The sequence below is a fragment of the Salvia miltiorrhiza genome, chromosome 6 (assembly GCF_028751815.1).
Source record: "Salvia miltiorrhiza cultivar Shanhuang (shh) chromosome 6, IMPLAD_Smil_shh, whole genome shotgun sequence".
NCBI lineage: Eukaryota > Viridiplantae > Streptophyta > Magnoliopsida > Lamiales > Lamiaceae > Salvia > Salvia miltiorrhiza.
The window spans coordinates 4,294,885-4,316,410 of record NC_080392.1 but is presented as its reverse complement, the minus strand read 5'-3'; the positions used below and the strand labels follow the sequence as shown (position 1 = coordinate 4,316,410).

At 36.8% G+C, this 21,526-nt stretch overlaps 1 protein-coding gene and 3 long non-coding RNA genes across 4 annotated transcripts; 1 reads left to right on the top strand and 3 right to left on the bottom strand.

Annotated features, from left to right (window-relative positions):
• Nucleotides 1-324: 324 nt before the first annotated feature.
• On the top strand, nucleotides 325-3,084 carry LOC130990068 (uncharacterized). Its single transcript, XM_057914268.1, has 4 exons — nucleotides 325-579; nucleotides 1,239-1,869; nucleotides 1,947-2,056; nucleotides 2,413-3,084. The coding sequence occupies exons 1-4, from the start codon at nucleotides 562-564 to the stop codon at nucleotides 3,082-3,084; spliced, it is 1,431 nt and encodes a 476-aa protein (XP_057770251.1). The 5' UTR covers nucleotides 325-561.
• A 222-nt stretch (nucleotides 3,085-3,306) lies between these two features.
• Nucleotides 3,307-7,523, bottom strand: LOC130988069 (uncharacterized). The gene is made up of 3 exons (XR_009089964.1): nucleotides 6,108-7,523; nucleotides 4,187-4,253; nucleotides 3,307-3,583 (listed from the first exon to the last, which is right to left on the bottom strand). It is a non-coding gene; the product is annotated as an uncharacterized LOC130988069 (long non-coding RNA).
• A 5,552-nt stretch (nucleotides 7,524-13,075) lies between these two features.
• LOC130988068 (uncharacterized) lies at nucleotides 13,076-14,023 on the bottom strand. The gene is made up of 2 exons (XR_009089963.1): nucleotides 13,956-14,023; nucleotides 13,076-13,352 (listed from the first exon to the last, which is right to left on the bottom strand). It is a non-coding gene; the product is annotated as an uncharacterized LOC130988068 (long non-coding RNA).
• A 4,113-nt stretch (nucleotides 14,024-18,136) lies between these two features.
• On the bottom strand, nucleotides 18,137-21,240 carry LOC130988067 (uncharacterized). The gene is made up of 3 exons (XR_009089962.1): nucleotides 20,938-21,240; nucleotides 19,017-19,083; nucleotides 18,137-18,413 (listed from the first exon to the last, which is right to left on the bottom strand). It is a non-coding gene; the product is annotated as an uncharacterized LOC130988067 (long non-coding RNA).
• Nucleotides 21,241-21,526: the final 286 nt, after the last annotated feature.

Sequence of the window (21,526 nt, the reverse complement as noted above, 5' to 3'; positions counted from 1 at the left end):
GTTCTGTCTTGTTTATTTGCTTTTTTGCGCATATATAGATTGAATTTGCGCATAGAATGAGTTTTTCTCAAGCATTGAATTTGAACTATGCGCATAGATTGATTTTTTCTCAAATCTACTGCGCATACATTGAATTTGCGCAAAGACCATCAAATAATAAGTAAAGTATGCACATACACTTTTTTATTTGCGCATACATTGTGAATTTGCGCATACATTGAATTTGAACTTATGTAATTTGCGCATACATTGTGAATTTGCGCATAATTTCAATTACTGCGCAACTTATGTAATTTAATTCACCTTCTGGACGAAATACACTGACACATATTGATTCTCATTTGACCGCTTTATTGAGAACAGTAGTTGGTAGATAGATTTGTCATTACTATGTCTGAATTTGAATTGCCCCTAAATTGCTCACTCCATTTCGTCCGCATAGTTGTGGTGTTTTGCGCGATTTAATTTCCCTTTCATTCCCAAATCCTTGCCATTTCATTTCTTGCTTCCTTGAAACCTAGAGCAACGGACTTATTTTCATTTCAGACGACGTTGGAGATTATGGCCGCAGTTGAAGAGGTTTGTGAATTAGTTGAATGCTTATTTTGTGAATTTTTTTTTCTTTTTATAATTTTACATAGGAAAAAATGGGCAGAAGAAATTGTATATGATTTTCGCAAGTGGGTGTTGTGAATTTTTTACTAATGGGTTGAAGATTGTGATTTTTTTACGTATTGTTTGTGATTTTTTTTTCTTTTTAGTCAATACCTTTTTAGCCATTCTCAAATCCTTGCCATTTTGTGTATTGTTTGGCTAAATTGTGGGATTTTATTATAACAAATTTGGCGAAGATTGTTTGCGCATAAATGTTAAATAATTTATTTGTTTTTAATTTTACCGCATAGTTTGATTTGTTTTGAAGATTGCGCATAGTTAATAATTGATTTGTTTTGAAGATTTGTTTTGAATTTTTCTGCATTGATTGTATGCGCATAATTCGCATAGTTAATCATTTTTCCGCATTGATTGTATGCGCATAACCCTGTAATAATTTTTGCGAATTTTTCCGCATAGTTAATAATTTTTCCGCATAGTTAATAATTTTTCCTCATAGTTAATAATTTTTCCGCATTGTTTGTTTCCGCAGAATAGTATTGTCTGCGCATTATTTTGAATTCTGTTTTGGAAATGTTTTCGAAGTTATTTTTGTTATTGAAATATTTTTTTGCTTGTAACAGGGGGCTCTATTGAGACCAAGCACTATTAATGTAACTTCGGACGTTGGCACTTATTATAAAATCAAGTATTTAGACAAAGTGAAGAAAAATTTAAAGGATAAAGGTGGTGAACAATTGTTAAATAGATTTTTACGGGGTTGTTTTGGACATTTATTGGATTGGAATCCTGGTCCGAAATGTGCAATGGCCATTCATCAAGTAGTCTCTCACCAAATAAAGTCAAGCCGTGATGGCCTTTTCTTTTTATTGAATAATACGAGAGTTCATTTTTCGAAGAGGGATTATGCTTTAGTGACTGGTCTTAATTTTGGTGATTTTAATGTAGATATGTCGCGTAATCATGATTTGAGTGGAGTGGAAGTGTTTAATAAATTTAATTGTGGTGAGTCTCATGTGAAACTATCAACCCTCATTGATCTTTTTGAGAATTTTGAAATTGATGATGAGGATGGTAGTTTATACTTGAGGATTGCCTACATTATAGTCCTATATGGCATGCTTGTAGGTTATGAGACTGATAAAACAATTGAGCATTGGGTTTGGGCATTGGTAGATGATCTTGATGCATTTAACCAATTTCCGTGGGGGGCGTATACGTATAATTTGTTGTGTTACTATACGACAAATTCAAGTCTAAAAAACAATATAAATTGCATGGACCTGTTTGGGCGTTGCATGTGTGGTCGCTTGAGATTGTGCCCGATTTAGGTAATGTGGTCTGTAATTGTGTTGCTGAGTTTGCGCACCCTAAATGTTTGAAGTGGAAGTTTCGTAGTAGACCGGCTACGAAGGATTTACGGCCCTTCTTCGAGAAAGAGGTACTTAGATGTTTTCTTTATTAATTTATGTAATCATTTGTTGTGCGATTAAATATTTGTACTTAGAATTTTGTTACACTAATTTTTCTTATAAATACATTTATTTTGTTTAGTTGACAGAAAAGGCCATTATAATGTTTGCAATATGTGAGGCATTTAAATTCTTGAAATTTCATGTTTGAAATGAGAAGTCCTCGTTTAGAAATTAAAATAAGAAATTCGAAATTACTCAAGAAATTGAATTAGAGATTTATTTTAATGTCATGATGTATTACCAAGTCCATTTACAAATTAAATTAGGAGTTATTTTTAATTTTTAAACAGAAATGATTCTTTATATTTTCATTTTTATGTAGGAGCAAGAGTTATTGGAGTTGGTCGCAGACGAATTTGAAGTCAGCACTATGTACTACTTATCTACCATTGGTGTGTATATGGGGGCACAGCATGATGAAGCTCGTGTGTATATGGGGGCACAACATGATGAAGCTCCTAATCAGGATTTCCCATATGGGCCTTCACACGACATTCATGTTGAAGAGCAAGAACAAGAGGAAGGAGGAGCTCTGCATGATATACCTATTTCTGCGCATGATTTGGCTGCGACAGTGATGGACACACGGGCGCGGAGTTCATCTTCCCATGAAGAGGGTCGTCGTAGACGAGCTAGGGAAAAGCGTGTTCGGCCACCTACTACATCTTCATCATCTAGTAGCGGCGATCATGCTAACCGGCGTGTAGACCGTGAATTTATGGAGACAGTTGTGAGGAGGATGGATGAGGCACACGAGGAGAGAATGAAAAGGCACAGCGATGCTTTACATGAACGGGTCAAGGGGACATTGAAGGGGTTTTTCGAGGAGTTGAAGGGTTTTTTTAGTTGTAAGAGTGTCCGAGCTACGGTTGTTCGTTCTCCTGTTCATCGACCTACACCGGCACCCGATGCAAGACAGAGTGATGATATACCCGACGAGGGCACCGAGGAAGGCGATGTTCCTCGTGTTGATAATGTTACACCATCGCCATAGGTTCTTGATTTGTTCATATTGAGCTGTCAATCGAAGCTGATACGCCGGGTTTCAATTCTTCCATTTGTTACATTTGAGAACACGGTGGTAGCCTCTTTTGATCTATTGTCACAGCCCGCCCTAACTAGGGATAGTTAGGCCGAGTGATCCACGACTAGGGATGGGGTTAAAGAAGAAGGGGAAGAAAAGGGGCGTCATTTATAGCCGTAAAACTTACCCATCTTAATAAAACTCGTCATTTTTATTCATTAATACTCAATTGAAAACAGTCTATGAAAGACTGCATAAAAGTTAATTAATATCATTAATCAAGTTATACATCATATGCAACCATTCTCTTAAGACTCAAAGTATGACATAACATACTATAACATCAACAACATCTTGCAGCGGAAAGTAGCTAGACATATGTATGAAGACATATTCTAGACAGGTTAACTATTTATTAACAACCCTGGAGACTCCGCTCATTGCAGCACCATCATCACATCAGTTCAACCTGCACATTTAGAAAACATATGCAGGGCTGAGTACAAAAGCACTCAGTGGGCACGTATGCCTAGGTATAAAAATACATGCTTCAAAACTATAAATTGTCATGCCATCATAATCAGTACAGCAAGGGAGTTTTTCGCTAAAAAGGCCCAAGCTTACTAAGTTCATTTGTGATTCTTAAAGTTCGTCTGATCAGACTAAGTTCTTTTGTAATCTATCATATCTGGAACTTTGTGCCGGAGAGGTGGCCACCTCTCACGGTCACTTGACCGGCCAACCCGCTAGATGACTCACGGTCACTGGTGTACACTAGTCCTGGCAGGATAGCTATCAACTGCTCAGGACCCGAATTCGATTGCATCATTGGCAAAGCCAAAGCAGATAGATATCATACTAAAATTTAAACATTTTATGGCAAGACAATACTTGAAATAACTTTAACTCAAATATTTTGTAACGAAATAACTTGCTCAAATGTAACATTAAACTCATTTGATAGATATATAAAACTGAAATTAACAGTTAAATCATCTCATGCATTCATTCGTATAAGAGGCCTACGACACGCAGGGGATCTCTATATACGTATAGTAAAAGTAATGCCCACCTCGTTGTGTCTCTGTATCAATGAGTAACGTCACTCTCTCCCTCAAGTCGTTACTTCCCAAAAGGACCTTCATCGTTTATGAAGAATTGGTGAGAAGTTATAAAAGAAACCTCGATTAATAATCTAATCTCTTTTATGAAACATTAGTATCTCTAATGTTCATCTCTCTTGATTGTTAATCAATATTACAATTATTATCTCTCGTCATTACTCATTAATTATAACATCCTTATGTTATAATTAGCAGCGCTTCAATTAAAAGAAATATTTAACACATCGAAAAGTCCACTTTCTTAGCAGATCTATTCGCTCTCATCTCGTCTAATTAACCGATTAGAAAGTTAAACTTTCCATTAGGCATGTATTTGAGTCACGGGTCAACAAGAATTGACTATGCTCAAATTCTAATTTCACTAAAAATTTCGGCATGACCTATTCATATATAATGTCAGCCACGAGATTTCAACGCGTGAATCTCACTACGTGAACTCGTCTCTCGACTCAAAACTTAACATCTTGACATCTTTTCAACGCAAACCAAACAATTCAAAATCATCAAAACTCTTTATCAGTAAACTATCATTTATACTCGACACCAATTGTTCGAGTGTCAGATACCAACATTTATGTGCGTTAATCATAACTCTCACAACTCACACCATTTAGTCATATCGTATCATCCATCAAAACAAATATAATCAAGTTGTTTTCTAGAAAGTTTTGCTGTTTTTGTGTCATCTTTAAAAATTCATAACAACCAACTCAATCATCATAAACTCTCATACCAATTGATCTCAAAAACTTCATGAAGTGTAGTTCACTCTAAAAATGGTAGTTAACCAAAAAGGTTAAAGGTTTTTGGAGATATTGCTCTTTTAGTGCAGGCTGTCAAAGATTGACAGTTTCTGCCAATTTTGTTTAGGCCATTAGAAACCAAGGCAAACCTTAATAAAATTCCATCAAATTTAATCATCCAAAACTAAAGGTATCCTTGAAGATTTGGTTAAAATTTCACAAGAGAAAACGTTCATATGATCTGCCAAATAAACAATGAAACTCATACACTTTTACTGTTGGACAAATATGACAGCAGAACAGGGCATTTTTGAAATAATAAACTGCTCTGTTTCAGAGGTCATAAAAATTGAAATCTTATGTTTTTAGAAAAGTATTGAAGTCTAGTTTCGTTTAAAAAAAACGGTGATGCAAAATCCTTCATGGATTAATAGATATAAACGTTTTTGTGAAGTCTACCAATAGTTGACAGATTCTGTCAAGGATTTTTCAAAATATCTTTAAAATAGCAAACATCATCCAAAAGACATGAAATTTTGCAGCAACGAAATACACATATCATAGATAAACATACTAAAATTTCAGAGCCATCAAGCAATGAAAACTCATCGAAACATAAGCTTGAAACTGCTGTAAAATTTTGACAGAATTCCAGTTTTAATTTCGTTCAACAATTATCATCCATAAATTGTAAATCAATTAGCATGCTCATGTGATATCGTAGAACACATATACGCAATAATATTCATTATGCAACGTCTCAAACTTCACGAATTTAAATAATCATACTCTAAAAACTTATACAATTTTCGTGCTTGGAAAAATACGAATTTAATATATATCGACTCTAGCATACCCTTAAGCACAAATATCAAGTCAAAACGATCAAACAAAAATCGAAAGACAAGCTAATATGTGAAAAACGGGGCTGCCCTCATGGGTTTCATAGCTACGGTTCGTTCCGTTCTTACTCCCTTCATTAAACATGCTCAACATTTACCCAAGAACAACATACTAAAATTTCACGACGATCCGACGTCGTTTCAAAATAAAGTCGAGAATCGACGTTTTTCGACGTCGACGAAAATCGAAAATAAAACCATCAAAACGTAGGTAAAGATCTTACCTACTTAGATACGTGATCGAAAAGATGATCGGCGCTCATCTCGGTGCTCAAATCGGAGGTCAAAAGCTCCGTCCAAGCTTAAATGGAAAATGGCGTGTGTAGTGTGTGTTTTAGGTGTTGTGTGTGTGAATATGTGAGTTGTGTGTGTGGTGTGGGCTGATATAGCGTGAGTTAGTGAGGGGAAAGGGGTTTTGGGAGGTTTGGGGGTGGTTAGGGGTAGGGTAGGTTAGATATTTAGGATATTAACCCGTTAGTCGTTAAATATCTCGTCTCGTCTCGTTTTAACAACTAACAACCCATACTCTTTGTTACTCGCCCTCTCAACCTCTACTCACTTTCATTGCACTCGTAATTCTATATAAATATAGAAAACGCAAGCTCGTTCTCAAAATTCTGATAAACGAGCTCGGTTCGTTTATCGAGAAATCCCGATTTACTATTCACTCGTCGTCCAAAAATAAAAACTTTCATTATTGGACTTGTATCGAAAAACTAAGAATATTTCTCGACGACGTGCACGTAAGATTTTGAAAGTCGACAAAAAGACGAAATAGCAGTATTTTACTATTCATCGTCAAAAAGTCAAAATTTTCAAAAACGTCTTAACGGACTCAGATCTCACTTCCGAGTTCATCGTTCTCATTCAAATAATTATCTCGAATTATTCAAATACTCAAACTCAAATACGGATATAAAATCCCACATCATTCTCACATCATCGAAAGAACATCTCAACATCTTAAAAAAAATAACAAGAAAACTTCATATAACTCCTCATCTATTTACAAAGTAAATCAAACAAGGGATCTAAACCCTAATTACTCAAACTCAAGCAATTAAACACGTCATCAAAAGCCCGGGTATTACATACCCTCCCCCTTAAAATAAATTTCGTCCCGAAATTTGTACCTCTTGTAAATGTTTCAGGTACTTCTCTCACATCTTATCCTCAAGCTCTCTTTCCACTTCTTTCTAACTATCATATCTCCATTGGACCTTATCCAATGCAATCGACTTATTACTCAATTGCCGAATTTTATGATCTAGCATCATCTGAGGTCTCTCTTCATAACTCAAGTCTGGTTCTAAGATCATTTCTTCTTAGTAAACCACATGGTTTGGGTCGAAAATATATATCCTCTCAATTGTGACACGTGAAACACGTTATGCACATTTCCAAAGCTAGGTGGCAAAGCCAACCTATACGCTATTGGACCTATCTTTTGCAATATCTCGTAAGGACTTATAACTCTGGGTCTAAGCTGTCCTTTAACTCCAAATCTATTCATCCCCTTTGAGGGTGAAACCTTCAAGAAAACTTTGTCTCCTATCTCGAAACTTTGTCTCACATCTTATAGGCAAACTCAATTAGTGGCAACACATTCTCCCGATGTACTCCTCTATCAAGGATAGTAGTTCTTATCATATCTTCTATCGTCTGCTATGCTAAAATTCATCCTTGTACCCAACTCTTTCTGTAACTCATCCAAAAAAGTGATGTAATAATTTTTTTTTTCTCTCTCAGGTGATCTACACCGGTACTCAATGCAATCTTATAATCTCACGAACGTACAATTGTGCTAACTTATCTGGTCCATACGCGATTAGGATCGGTATGAAATGTGCAGATTTTGTTAGTCGATCTACAATCACCCAAATTGTTGTATTTCCTCTTTGACTTTTGGGTAAAGCTGTCACAAAATCCATCGCTATGTGATCCCATTTCCACTCGGGAATCTCCAACGGTTTTAACTTCCCATAGGGTCGTTGGTGTAATGCTTTCACTTGCTGACAAGCTAAGCATCGCTCTACAAACGAAGCTATGTCTCATTTCATTCCGTCCCACAAAAATCTATTTTTTTACAACCTGATACATCTTTGTGCCTCCTGGGTGGGCGGTGTAAGGCGTGTTATGAGTCTCACTCATGATCGTATTCTTAAGTTCATCATCGCGGGGAATGCATCTTCTCCCCTCAAATAAGATAGCATTGTCTGATTTTTTTTTTTTTTTTTGTAACTCTTGAGATCTCCTGCTCTTATCCTTTCTCGTAACTTGTTCATTGTCTCATCTTTCCTTGTGCTTCAATCACCATTTTCCTCAAACTAGGCATCGTCGCAACAATACTTGCTATCGTCCCTGGTGGTTTTATCATCTCTATCCTCATCTTGTCAAAGTCCTTTATAAGCTCATCCTCTCTCGTGAGAATACATCCTAACTTTGACGAGACCTTTCGGCTCAATGCATCGGCTACTACATTGGCCTTGCCAGGGTGATAGTTAATGTCGCAGTTAACATCCTTTACTAATTCGAGCCATCTCATTTGCCTCATGTTAATATCCTTATGCTTGAAAAAGTATTTCAAAGTTTTGTGGTCCGTGAAAATCTCACATCTAACTCCGTAGAGATGATGTCTCCAAAATTTTTTTTTTTTTTTTTGGGCATGCACAACGGCTGCAAGCTCTAAATCATGCATTGGATAATTTATCTCGTGGGATCTAAGTTGTCGTGATGCATAGACTATAACTCTTCCTTCTTGCATCAAAACACATCCTAGCCCATTCTTTGACGCATCTGTGTAGATGGTATACTCTTTATCCATTTCCGGGACTAGCAGCACTGGTGTTGTAGTCAATTTCCTTTAAGCTCTTAAAAACTCTCTTTACACTCCTCTTTCCAATTGTACTTAGCTTCTTTTCTCGGTCTTGCTATCGTGGAAAATCCTTCAATAAACCTCTTCTAGTATCCTGCTAAGCCTAAAAAGCTGCAAATCTCGTTAGGCGTAGTTGGTGATCTCCACTCATGTATAGCTTGTACCTTGACGGGGTCAACTTTAATTCCTTCGGATGATACAATATGTCCTAGAAAAGTTACTTCGTTCAACCAAAACTCGCACTTGGTGAATTTGACAAAAAGCTTCTCAACTCTTAGCGTTTCCAACATCGTTCTCAAATGTTTTGGCGCTGCTGCTCATTCTTCGAATAGATGAGAATATCATCTATGAAAACTAGGATAAATTTATCCAGTTATTGATGGAACACTCGATTCATGTGATCCATGAAAACTACTGGTGCCTTCGTCAAACCGAATGGCATAACTACGAACTCATAGTGCTCATACCTCATTTGAAAAGCTGTCTTAGGTGTATCCTTCTGTCAAAATTTGAACTGGTGGTAATATGATCTCAAGTCAACTTTCAAGAAAAACTCGCTCCTCGTAATTGATCAAACAAGTCATCTATCCTCGGCAAAGGATATTTGTTCTTGAGTGTCAATTTATTCAGATCTCGATAATCTATGCACATTCTCAACGTGCCATCCTTCTTTTTGACAAAAATGACTGGTGCTTCCCACGGGGATACACTAGGTCTAATAAAACCTAACTCGAGCAATTCTTGTAGCTGAATCTTCAGCTCTTGTAGCTCCTTAGGCGCCATTCTATAGGGTGCCTTCGACACTAGTGCTGATCCAGGTTCTAGATCGATAGTGAACTCCAACTGTCTTGTTGGTGGCAATCCTGGTAAAACCTCGGAAAATACATCTCTATATTCCCTTATCATTGCTACATCCTCAAAGTTTATTTTTTTTACTTGATTATCCTTCATCATTCAAGTAAACTAGGTAAGCTTGTGCTCCTTTCTTCTTTACCAATTTCGACGCCTGAAGTGCCGAAACGATTGGAACTCTATTCTTTCTATCAATGCCGTGAAAACATGTCTGTTCCTTCCCAGGTGGTTGGAAAGTTATCTGTCTTTTCTTACAATCAATCGGGGCAAAGTTCTCTGCTAACCAGTCCATCCTTAGAATAATGTCTACGTTCCACATAGGCATTAAGTGCAAGGTTCTTGTTTTCATCTTTAGTGATCCTAACTCAAGCTCTAAGTTAGAAATCATGTGAGAAACTGTAGTAGCTCTTCCTACAGGAGTGATTACTCTCAACTCGGGACTAGCTTGTTTTGGTTCGAGTTTGAAGGTAACATGCTTCAAACAATTAAAGAATGCGAGGCTCCTGTATTAAACAAGATTCTAACTGGTGCATCCAATAACTTGCCCATACTACCTTAAAGTCCTGCCTTAAACCGGCACATAAAACTCAGACATCTCTTCATCAGTATCCATCTTCTGATGAGCAAATCATGATAGCTCACAGAATTCTCAGTTATACTCTACAATCGATTTCTTTCCTTGCATCAAACTTCGATAATCAACCTCTCGCTGCTTACTGTACTCCTCGGTACATACTTCTCAAGAGTAGCCTTGAATTGTTCTCAGGTGTAGTTTACCAGTTGCTCGGGTGTTAAAGTCCTCTGACGTGCCTCTCACTAGTCTTATACATCAAAAGAATCTACTAGGATAACTCAAAAGTTGTAAGGGTTCAACCCTATAATGACATCAAAACAAATTGTTCAAGAGACTCAAATGAATGACCAGAGGGTGGAATGAAGTAACTACCAGGTCGAACAAAAATGACCTAGAGTAAGAACCCATCTGGCTTTTCAACCGAAAGTTGAAACACGTGGGTTTATAAACCCAAAACACATCTACTGAGATTTGGATCATGCGGACTGGCCAGGTCCAACATAATCACTCCCCAGTCACACGGGATATACTATCCCGAACTTGGAAATTCTGTGTCTTCTAAACCCTCAACATACTATACATAACAAAACTTAAGTTCACACCAGCAAGCTAAAAGCTTAAACTCAGGGTCCTATGTTCTAGACTCTTGTTTCGAAAGTTCAATAATTTTCAACTCTCCTCTCATGTTGCGGTGGTGGTGGCGGAGTATTATCCCGCCTATCCTTCACATCACACTCTTGATGACATCTTTGAGGCATTTTTGAAATCACAAAAGGAAAACTCAACTCGACCAACGCTCTAACCATCCTCGAAACTCAAGTTCAATTTACTAACTCAACTTTAAGGAAACCCTCACGGTCACCTTAACATTCATCTGTAAGGCAATAAACACTCACGAAATGCTAACAAAAAGACCACTCTGGTCAACCTAATATATCCATCAGTAGAATGCCTCTTTTTAGAGGGCTTACATAAAGGGGTTATTTAAACCTTACAAAAACCATAGTATCTATCGTAATGTCCCTTCTAAACCGACACCATTAATAGTACTATGTCTCGGTCTGGACCTCCTACGGTAATTGCTACCAGTTAACTCATCTAGTTGCTACTTTAGCACACTAGGAACATCCATCTATTTAACATCAGTAGGGTACTAAATTCGCATGCTTATCTATCATCATGTCAAAATCTCAAGTACCAGTATCTCCTAAGTAAGTTATATACATCGCAATGTAATTGCAACTAATAAAAAAAAACGAGGGTGTACCGCGCATACTCTCAAGATCATCCTTAGCTCTAGCCTACATCGACTTCTCTTCTCATCCTCATCAACTCTAGCCCTCCTCGGCTACTTCTCATCCTCATTATCGTTTATCATTTTATCATCTTTGGTAACTGATACTCAAGGATCGACTCGATATCTACTACACTCTTCTAGAGTCCCTGGTAGAAAAACAAGCATCCGGTCAGTAGATCCGCATAGAAAATCTGGGTATCTGTAACAAATCCCATCTCCTGTGGGTCCAATGCTCAAGACGACATGTCCCATCATATTGAGTGGCTTTCTTCCTTGCTCAATCCTACCACTCGATTGGTAGCACGGGGACTAGGTGCACGATGCCATCCAGTCTAGTAACAACCATAAGGCTTTCATCCTTTCATAGTCTATGAACATGTGTTTGAAAATCTGCTAGGGTATCTCTGTACCACATACTGTACGCCTCGTCCTCGTATCCGATCTTTCCTGAGTTCGATCTCACAGCAGTCCACTTTCGTGCAGTGCCAACAGTCCTGGCCAACCTATAAGGAGAACTTAAAGGTGACTCTAGGAACTAACTCTACTTGGCTCCAGCAACAGAAATAAACAAAACATAACTTAGCAAAACTCCTATTAAGTAGTACTGTTATCTTAAAACTCAAGCTCAAAACATCTAAATTCTCATCTCGTCCCGTCTTTACTTAGTAGGGAATCTCTCTAAACAATGATATTAGATCCCTTAATCTAAATCATATCAGTAAGACAACTCAACAATTCTCTCTCAAAGCCATCTCCAAAGACTATGGCTCATGATACCTCCTCAAGTACCATTAAGGTTGCGTGAGCAAAACTCGCGTCACAAAATAACTCAACATATCGTACAATATCTCATTGCAGCATGCTAATAACTCATCATTAATCATGCTATTATACTCAAGCTCATAACTCAAACTCATAACTCAAACCAACAAGTACTTAAAGCAATTGCTAATTCTCTCAAGCTTTAGCTCTAAGTTCTCATTTCATCCTTCTACTTAGTAAAAAAAAAAAAAAAAATCTCTCTTAACAATGACATTAGATTCCTTCATCTAAATCATCGTGACTTATCACAACTGCTCAAACAATTCTCATCACAAAATATCTCAAATACATCACATCATAACTCATAATTATGCATCCTCAATCATATAACATCATATGATATAAACGCTCTCATGATTCATCATGTAACGTCAACATATGTTCTTACAACATAATAACTCATTATTAATCATGTTGTCATCCTCAAACTCAAACTATGCACCTTCAAAGTGTAACATCATAACTCATCATATAACCTCAACATCGTGCTCTTCAAAATTTAACGTCAAATAAACTTTGAAATTTTACATACCTCGTTGAGCCTGGTGTGATGGTGCGCTGAGCTCACGGTTGTTAATAACTATTAGTCTAGTGACTCATTCTAGACTAAACTCAAGACTTCTAATTCAGAGCTTTCCTTCGCTCTGATACCACTCTGTCACAGCCCGCCCTAACTAGGGATAGTTAGGCCGAGTGATCCACGACTAGGGATGGGGTTAAAGAAGAAGGGGAAGAAAAGGGGCGTCATTTATAGCCGTAAAACTTACCCATCTTAATAAAACTCGTCATTTTTATTCATTAATACTCAATTGAAAACAGTCTATGAAAGACTGCATAAAAGTTAATTAATATCATTAATCAAGTTATACATCATATGCAACCATTCTCTTAAGACTCAAAGTATGACATAACATACTATAACATCAACAACATCTTGCAGCGGAAAGTAGCTAGACATATGTATGAAGACATATTCTAGACAGGTTAACTATTTATTAACAACCCTGGAGACTCCGCTCATTGCAGCACCATCATCACATCAGTTCAACCTGCACATTTAGAAAACATATGCAGGGCTGAGTACAAAAGCACTCAGTGGGCACGTATGCCTAGGTATAAAAATACATGCTTCAAAACTATAAATTGTCATGCCATCATAATCAGTACAGCAAGGGAGTTTTTCGCTAAAAAGGCCCAAGCTTACTAAGTTCATTTGTGATTCTTAAAGTTCGTCTGATCAGACTAAGTTCTTTTGTAATCTATCATATCTGGAACTTTGTGCCGGAGAGGTGGCCACCTCTCACGGTCACTTGACCGGCCAACCCGCTAGATGACTCACGGTCACTGGTGTACACTAGTCCTGGCAGGATAGCTATCAACTGCTCAGGACCCGAATTCGATTGCATCATTGGCAAAGCCAAAGCAGATAGATATCATACTAAAATTTAAACATTTTATGGCAAGACAATACTTGAAATAACTTTAACTCAAATATTTTGTAACGAAATAACTTGCTCAAATGTAACATTAAACTCATTTGATAGATATATAAAACTGAAATTAACAGTTAAATCATCTCATGCATTCATTCGTATAAGAGGCCTACGACACGCAGGGGATCTCTATATACGTATAGTAAAAGTAATGCCCACCTCGTTGTGTCTCTGTATCAATGAGTAACGTCACTCTCTCCCTCAAGTCGTTACTTCCCAAAAGGACCTTCATCGTTTATGAAGAATTGGTGAGAAGTTATAAAAGAAACCTCGATTAATAATCTAATCTCTTTTATGAAACATTAGTATCTCTAATGTTCATCTCTCTTGATTGTTAATCAATATTACAATTATTATCTCTCGTCATTACTCATTAATTATAACATCCTTATGTTATAATTAGCAGCGCTTCAATTAAAAGAAATATTTAACACATCGAAAAGTCCACTTTCTTAGCAGATCTATTCGCTCTCATCTCGTCTAATTAACCGATTAGAAAGTTAAACTTTCCATTAGGCATGTATTTGAGTCACGGGTCAACAAGAATTGACTATGCTCAAATTCTAATTTCACTAAAAATTTCGGCATGACCTATTCATATATAATGTCAGCCACGAGATTTCAACGCGTGAATCTCACTACGTGAACTCGTCTCTCGACTCAAAACTTAACATCTTGACATCTTTTCAACGCAAACCAAACAATTCAAAATCATCAAAACTCTTTATCAGTAAACTATCATTTATACTCGAAACCAATTGTTCGAGTGTCAGATACCAACATTTATGTGCGTTAATCATAACTCTCACAACTCACACCATTTAGTCATATCGTATCATCCATCAAAACAAATATAATCAAGTTGTTTTCTAGAAAGTTTTGCTGTTTTTGTGTCATCTTTAAAAATTCATAACAACCAACTCAATCATCATAAACTCTCATACCAATTGATCTCAAAAACTTCATGAAGTGTAGTTCACTCTAAAAATGGTAGTTAACCAAAAAGGTTAAAGGTTTTTGGAGATATTGCTCTTTTAGTGCAGGCTGTCAAAGATTGACAGTTTCTGCCAATTTTGTTTAGGCCATTAGAAACCAAGGCAAACCTTAATAAAATTCCATCAAATTTAATCATCCAAAACTAAAGGTATCCTTGAAGATTTGGTTAAAATTTCACAAGAGAAAACGTTCATATGATCTGCCAAATAAACAATGAAACTCATACACTTTTACTGTTGGACAAATATGACAGCAGAACAGGGCATTTTTGAAATAATAAACTGCTCTGTTTCAGAGGTCATAAAAATTGAAATCTTATGGTTTTAGAAAAGTATTGAAGTCTAGTTTCGTCATGCTTCAAACAATTAAAGAATGCGAGGCTCCTGTATTAAACAAGATTCTAACTGGTGCATCCAATAACTTGCCCATACTACCTTAAAGTCCTGCCTTAAACCGGCACATAAAACTCAGACATCTCTTCATCAGTATCCATCTTCTGATGAGCAAATCATGATAGCTCACAGAATTCTCAGTTATACTCTACAATCGATTTCTTTCCTTGCATCAAACTTCGATAATCAACCTCTCGCTGCTTACTGTACTCCTCGGTACATACTTCTCAAGAGTAGCCTTGAATTGTTCTCAGGTGTAGTTTACCAGTTGCTCGGGTGTTAAAGTCCTCTGACGTGCCTCTCACTAGTCTTATACATCAAAAGAATCTACTAGGATAACTCAAAAGTTGTAAGGGTTCAACCCTATAATGACATCAAAACAAATTGTTCAAGAGACTCAAATGAATGACCAGAGGGTGGAATGAAGTAACTACCAGGTCGAACAAAAATGACCTAGAGTAAGAACCCATCTGGCTTTTCAACCGAAAGTTGAAACACGTGGGTTTATAAACCCAAAACACATCTACTGAGATTTGGATCATGCGGACTGGCCAGGTCCAACATAATCACTCCCCAGTCACACGGGATATACTATCCCGAACTTGGAAATTCTGTGTCTTCTAAACCCTCAACATACTATACATAACAAAACTTAAGTTCACACCAGCAAGCTAAAAGCTTAAACTCAGGGTCCTATGTTCTAGACTCTTGTTTCGAAAGTTCAATAATTTTCAACTCTCCTCTCATGTTGCGGTGGTGGTGGCGGAGTATTATCCCGCCTATCCTTCACATCACACTCTTGATGACATCTTTGAGGCATTTTTGAAATCACAAAAGGAAAACTCAACTCGACCAACGCTCTAACCATCCTCGAAACTCAAGTTCAATTTACTAACTCAACTTTAAGGAAACCCTCACGGTCACCTTAACATTCATCTGTAAGGCAATAAACACTCACGAAATGCTAACAAAAAGACCACTCTGGTCAACCTAATATATCCATCAGTAGAATGCCTCTTTTTAGAGGGCTTACATAAAGGGGTTATTTAAACCTTACAAAAACCATAGTATCTATCGTAATGTCCCTTCTAAACCGACACCATTAATAGTACTATGTCTCGGTCTGGACCTCCTACGGTAATTGCTACCAGTTAACTCATCTAGTTGCTACTTTAGCACACTAGGAACATCCATCTATTTAACATCAGTAGGGTACTAAATTCGCATGCTTATCTATCATCATGTCAAAATCTCAAGTACCAGTATCTCCTAAGTAAGTTATATACATCGCAATGTAATTGCAACTAATAAAAAAAAACGAGGGTGTACCGCGCATACTCTCAAGATCATCCTTAGCTCTAGCCTACATCGACTTCTCTTCTCATCCTCATCAACTCTAGCCCTCCTCGGCTACTTCTCATCCTCATTATCGTTTATCATTTTATCATCTTTGGTAACTGATACTCAAGGATCGACTCGATATCTACTACACTCTTCTAGAGTCCCTGGTAGAAAAACAAGCATCCGGTCAGTAGATCCGCATAGAAAATCTGGGTATCTGTAACAAATCCCATCTCCTGTGGGTCCAATGCTCAAGACGACATGTCCCATCATATTGAGTGGCTTTCTTCCTTGCTCAATCCTACCACTCGATTGGTAGCACGGGGACTAGGTGCACGATGCCATCCAGTCTAGTAACAACCATAAGGCTTTCATCCTTTCATAGTCTATGAACATGTGTTTGAAAATCTGCTAGGGTATCTCTGTACCACATACTGTACGCCTCGTCCTCGTATCCGATCTTTCCTGAGTTCGATCTCACAGCAGTCCACTTTCGTGCAGTGCCAACAGTCCTGGCCAACCTATAAGGAGAACTTAAAGGTGACTCTAGGAACTAACTCTACTTGGCTCCAGCAACAGAAATAAACAAAACATAACTTAGCAAAACTCCTATTAAGTAGTACTGTTATCTTAAAACTCAAGCTCAAAACATCTAAATTCTCATCTCGTCCCGTCTTTACTTAGTAGGGAATCTCTCTAAACAATGATATTAGATCCCTTAATCTAAATCATATCAGTAAGACAACTCAACAATTCTCTCTCAAAGCCATCTCCAAAGACTATGGCTCATGATACCTCCTCAAGTACCATTAAGGTTGCGTGAGCAAAACTCGCGTCACAAAATAACTCAACATATCGTACAATATCTCATTGCAGCATGCTAATAACTCATCATTAATCATGCTATTATACTCAAGCTCATAACTCAAACTCATAACTCAAACCAACAAGTACTTAAAGCAATTGCTAATTCTCTCAAGCTTTAGCTCTAAGTTCTCATTTCATCCTTCTACTTAGTAAAAAAAAAAAAAAAATCTCTCTTAACAATGACATTAGATTCCTTCATCTAAATCATCGTGACTTATCACAACTGCTCAAACAATTCTCATCACAAAATATCTCAAATACATCACATCATAACTCATAATTATGCATCCTCAATCATATAACATCATATGATATAAACGCTCTCATGATTCATCATGTAACGTCAACATATGTTCTTACAACATAATAACTCATTATTAATCATGTTGTCATCCTCAAACTCAAACTATGCACCTTCAAAGTGTAACATCATAACTCATCATATAACCTCAACATCGTGCTCTTCAAAATTTAACGTCAAATAAACTTTGAAATTTTACATACCTCGTTGAGCCTGGTGTGATGGTGCGCTGAGCTCACGGTTGTTAATAACTATTAGTCTAGTGACTCATTCTAGACTAAACTCAAGACTTCTAATTCAGAGCTTTCCTTCGCTCTGATACCACTCTGTCACAGCCCGCCCTAACTAGGGATAGTTAGGCCGAGTGATCCACGACTAGGGATGGGGTTAAAGAAGAAGGGGAAGAAAAGGGGCGTCATTTATAGCCGTAAAACTTACCCATCTTAATAAAACTCGTCATTTTTATTCATTAATACTCAATTGAAAACAGTCTATGAAAGACTGCATAAAAGTTAATTAATATCATTAATCAAGTTATACATCATATGCAACCATTCTCTTAAGACTCAAAGTATGACATAACATACTATAACATCAACAACATCTTGCAGCGGAAAGTAGCTAGACATATGTATGAAGACATATTCTAGACAGGTTAACTATTTATTAACAACCCTGGAGACTCCGCTCATTGCAGCACCATCATCACATCAGTTCAACCTGCACATTTAGAAAACATATGCAGGGCTGAGTACAAAAGCACTCAGTGGGCACGTATGCCTAGGTATAAAAATACATGCTTCAAAACTATAAATTGTCATGCCATCATAATCAGTACAGCAAGGGAGTTTTTCGCTAAAAAGGCCCAAGCTTACTAAGTTCATTTGTGATTCTTAAAGTTCGTCTGATCAGACTAAGTTCTTTTGTAATCTATCATATCTGGAACTTTGTGCCGGAGAGGTGGCCACCTCTCACGGTCACTTGACCGGCCAACCCGCTAGATGACTCACGGTCACTGGTGTACACTAGTCCTGGCAGGATAGCTATCAACTGCTCAGGACCCGAATTCGATTGCATCATTGGCAAAGCCAAAGCAGATAGATATCATACTAAAATTTAAACATTTTATGGCAAGACAATACTTGAAATAACTTTAACTCAAATATTTTGTAACGAAATAACTTGCTCAAATGTAACATTAAACTCATTTGATAGATATATAAAACTGAAATTAACAGTTAAATCATCTCATGCATTCATTCGTATAAGAGGCCTACGACACGCAGGGGATCTCTATATACGTATAGTAAAAGTAATGCCCACCTCGTTGTGTCTCTGTATCAATGAGTAACGTCACTCTCTCCCTCAAGTCGTTACTTCCCAAAAGGACCTTCATCGTTTATGAAGAATTGGTGAGAAGTTATAAAAGAAACCTCGATTAATAATCTAATCTCTTTTATGAAACATTAGTATCTCTAATGTTCATCTCTCTTGATTGTTAATCAATATTACAATTATTATCTCTCGTCATTACTCATTAATTATAACATCCTTATGTTATAATTAGCAGCGCTTCAATTAAAAGAAATATTTAACACATCGAAAAGTCCACTTTCTTAGCAGATCTATTCGCTCTCATCTCGTCTAATTAACCGATTAGAAAGTTAAACTTTCCATTAGGCATGTATTTGAGTCACGGGTCAACAAGAATTGACTATGCTCAAATTCTAATTTCACTAAAAATTTCGGCATGACCTATTCATATATAATGTCAGCCACGAGATTTCAACGCGTGAATCTCACTACGTGAACTCGTCTCTCGACTCAAAACTTAACATCTTGACATCTTTTCAACGCAAACCAAACAATTCAAAATCATCAAAACTCTTTATCAGTAAACTATCATTTATACTCGACACCAATTGTTCGAGTGTCAGATACCAACATTTATGTGCGTTAATCATAACTCTCACAACTCACACCATTTAGTCATATCGTATCATCCATCAAAACAAATATAATCAAGTTGTTTTCTAGAAAGTTTTGCTGTTTTTGTGTCATCTTTAAAAATTCATAACAACCAACTCAATCATCATAAACTCTCATACCAATTGATCTCAAAAACTTCATGAAGTGTAGTTCACTCTAAAAATGGTAGTTAACCAAAAAGGTTAAAGGTTTTTGGAGATATTGCTCTTTTAGTGCAGGCTGTCAAAGATTGACAGTTTCTGCCAATTTTGTTTAGGCCATTAGAAACCAAGGCAAACCTTAATAAAATTCCATCAAATTTAATCATCCAAAACTAAAGGTATCCTTGAAGATTTGGTTAAAATTTCACAAGAGAAAACGTTCATATGATCTGCCAAATAAACAATGAAACTCATACACTTTTACTGTTGGACAAATATGACAGCAGAACAGGGCATTTTTGAAATAATAAACTGCTCTGTTTCAGAGGTCATAAAAATTGAAATCTTATGGTTTTAGAAAAGTATTGAAGTCTAGTTTCGTTTAAAAAAAACGGTGATGCAAAATCCTTCATGGATTAATAGATATAAACGTTTTTGTGAAGTCTACCAATAGTTGACAGATTCTGTCAAGGATTTTTCAAAATATCTTTAAAATAGCAAACATCATCCAAAAGACATGAAATTTTGCAGCAACGAAATACACATATCATAGATAAACATACTAAAATTTCAAAGCCATCAAGCAATGAAAACTCATCGAAACATAAGCTTGAAACTGCTGTAAAATTTTGACAGAATTCCAGTTTTAATTTCGTTCAACAATTATCATCCATAAATTGTAAATCAATTAGCATGCTCATGTGATATCGTAGAACACATATACGCAATAATATTCATTATGCAACGTCTCAAACTTCACGAATTTAAATAATCATACTCTAAAAACTTATACAATTTTCGTGCTTGGAAAAATACGAATTTAATATATATCGACTCTAGCATACCCTTAAGCACAAATATCAAGTCAAAACGATCAAATAAAAATCGAAAGACAAGCTAATATGTGAAAAACGGGGCTGCCCTCATGGGTTTCATAGCTACGGTTCGTTCCGTTCTTACTCCCTTCATTAAACATGCTCAACATTTACCCAAGAACAACATACTAAAATTTCACGACGATCCGACGTCGTTTCAAAATAAAGTCGAGAATCGACATTTTTCGACGTCGACGAAAATCGAAAATAAAACCATCAAAACGTAGGTAAAGATCTTACCTACTTAGATACGTGATCGAAAAGATGATCGGCGCTCGTCTCGGTGCTCAAATCGGAGGTCAAAAGCTCCGTCCAAGCTTAAATGGAAAATGGCGTGTGTAGTGTGTGTTTTAGGTGTTGTGTGTGTGAATATGTGAGTTGTGTGTGTGGTGTGGGCTGATATAGCGTGAGTTAGTGAGGGGAAAGGGGTTTTGGGAGGTTTGGGGGTGGTTAGGGGTAGGGTAGGTTAGATATTTAGGATATTAACCCGTTAGTCGTTAAATATCTCGTCTCGTCTCGTTTTAACAACTAACAACCCATACTCTTTGTTACTCGCCCTCTCAACCTCTACTCACTTTCATTGCACTCGTAATTCTATATAAATATAGAAAATGCAAGCTCGTTCTCAAAATTCTGATAAACGAGCTCGGTTCGTTTATCGAGAAATCCCGATTTACTATTCACTCGTCGTCCAAAAATAAAAACTTTCATTATTGGACTTGTATCGAAAAACTAAGAATATTTCTCGACGACGTGCACGTAAGATTTTGAAAGTCGACAAAAAGACGAAATAGCAGTATTTTACTATTCATCGTCAAAAAGTCAAAAT

What these genes read in the sequence shown, in the direction of transcription:
- LOC130990068 (XM_057914268.1), top strand. An exon ending in TTACTATACGACAAATTCAA is followed by an intron (nt 1,870 to 1,946) that starts GTCTAAAAAACA and finishes TGCCCGATTTAG; the next exon opens with GTAATGTGGTCTGTAATTGT. An exon ending in GGCCCTTCTTCGAGAAAGAG is followed by an intron (nt 2,057 to 2,412) that starts GTACTTAGATGT and finishes ATTTTTATGTAG; the next exon opens with GAGCAAGAGTTATTGGAGTT.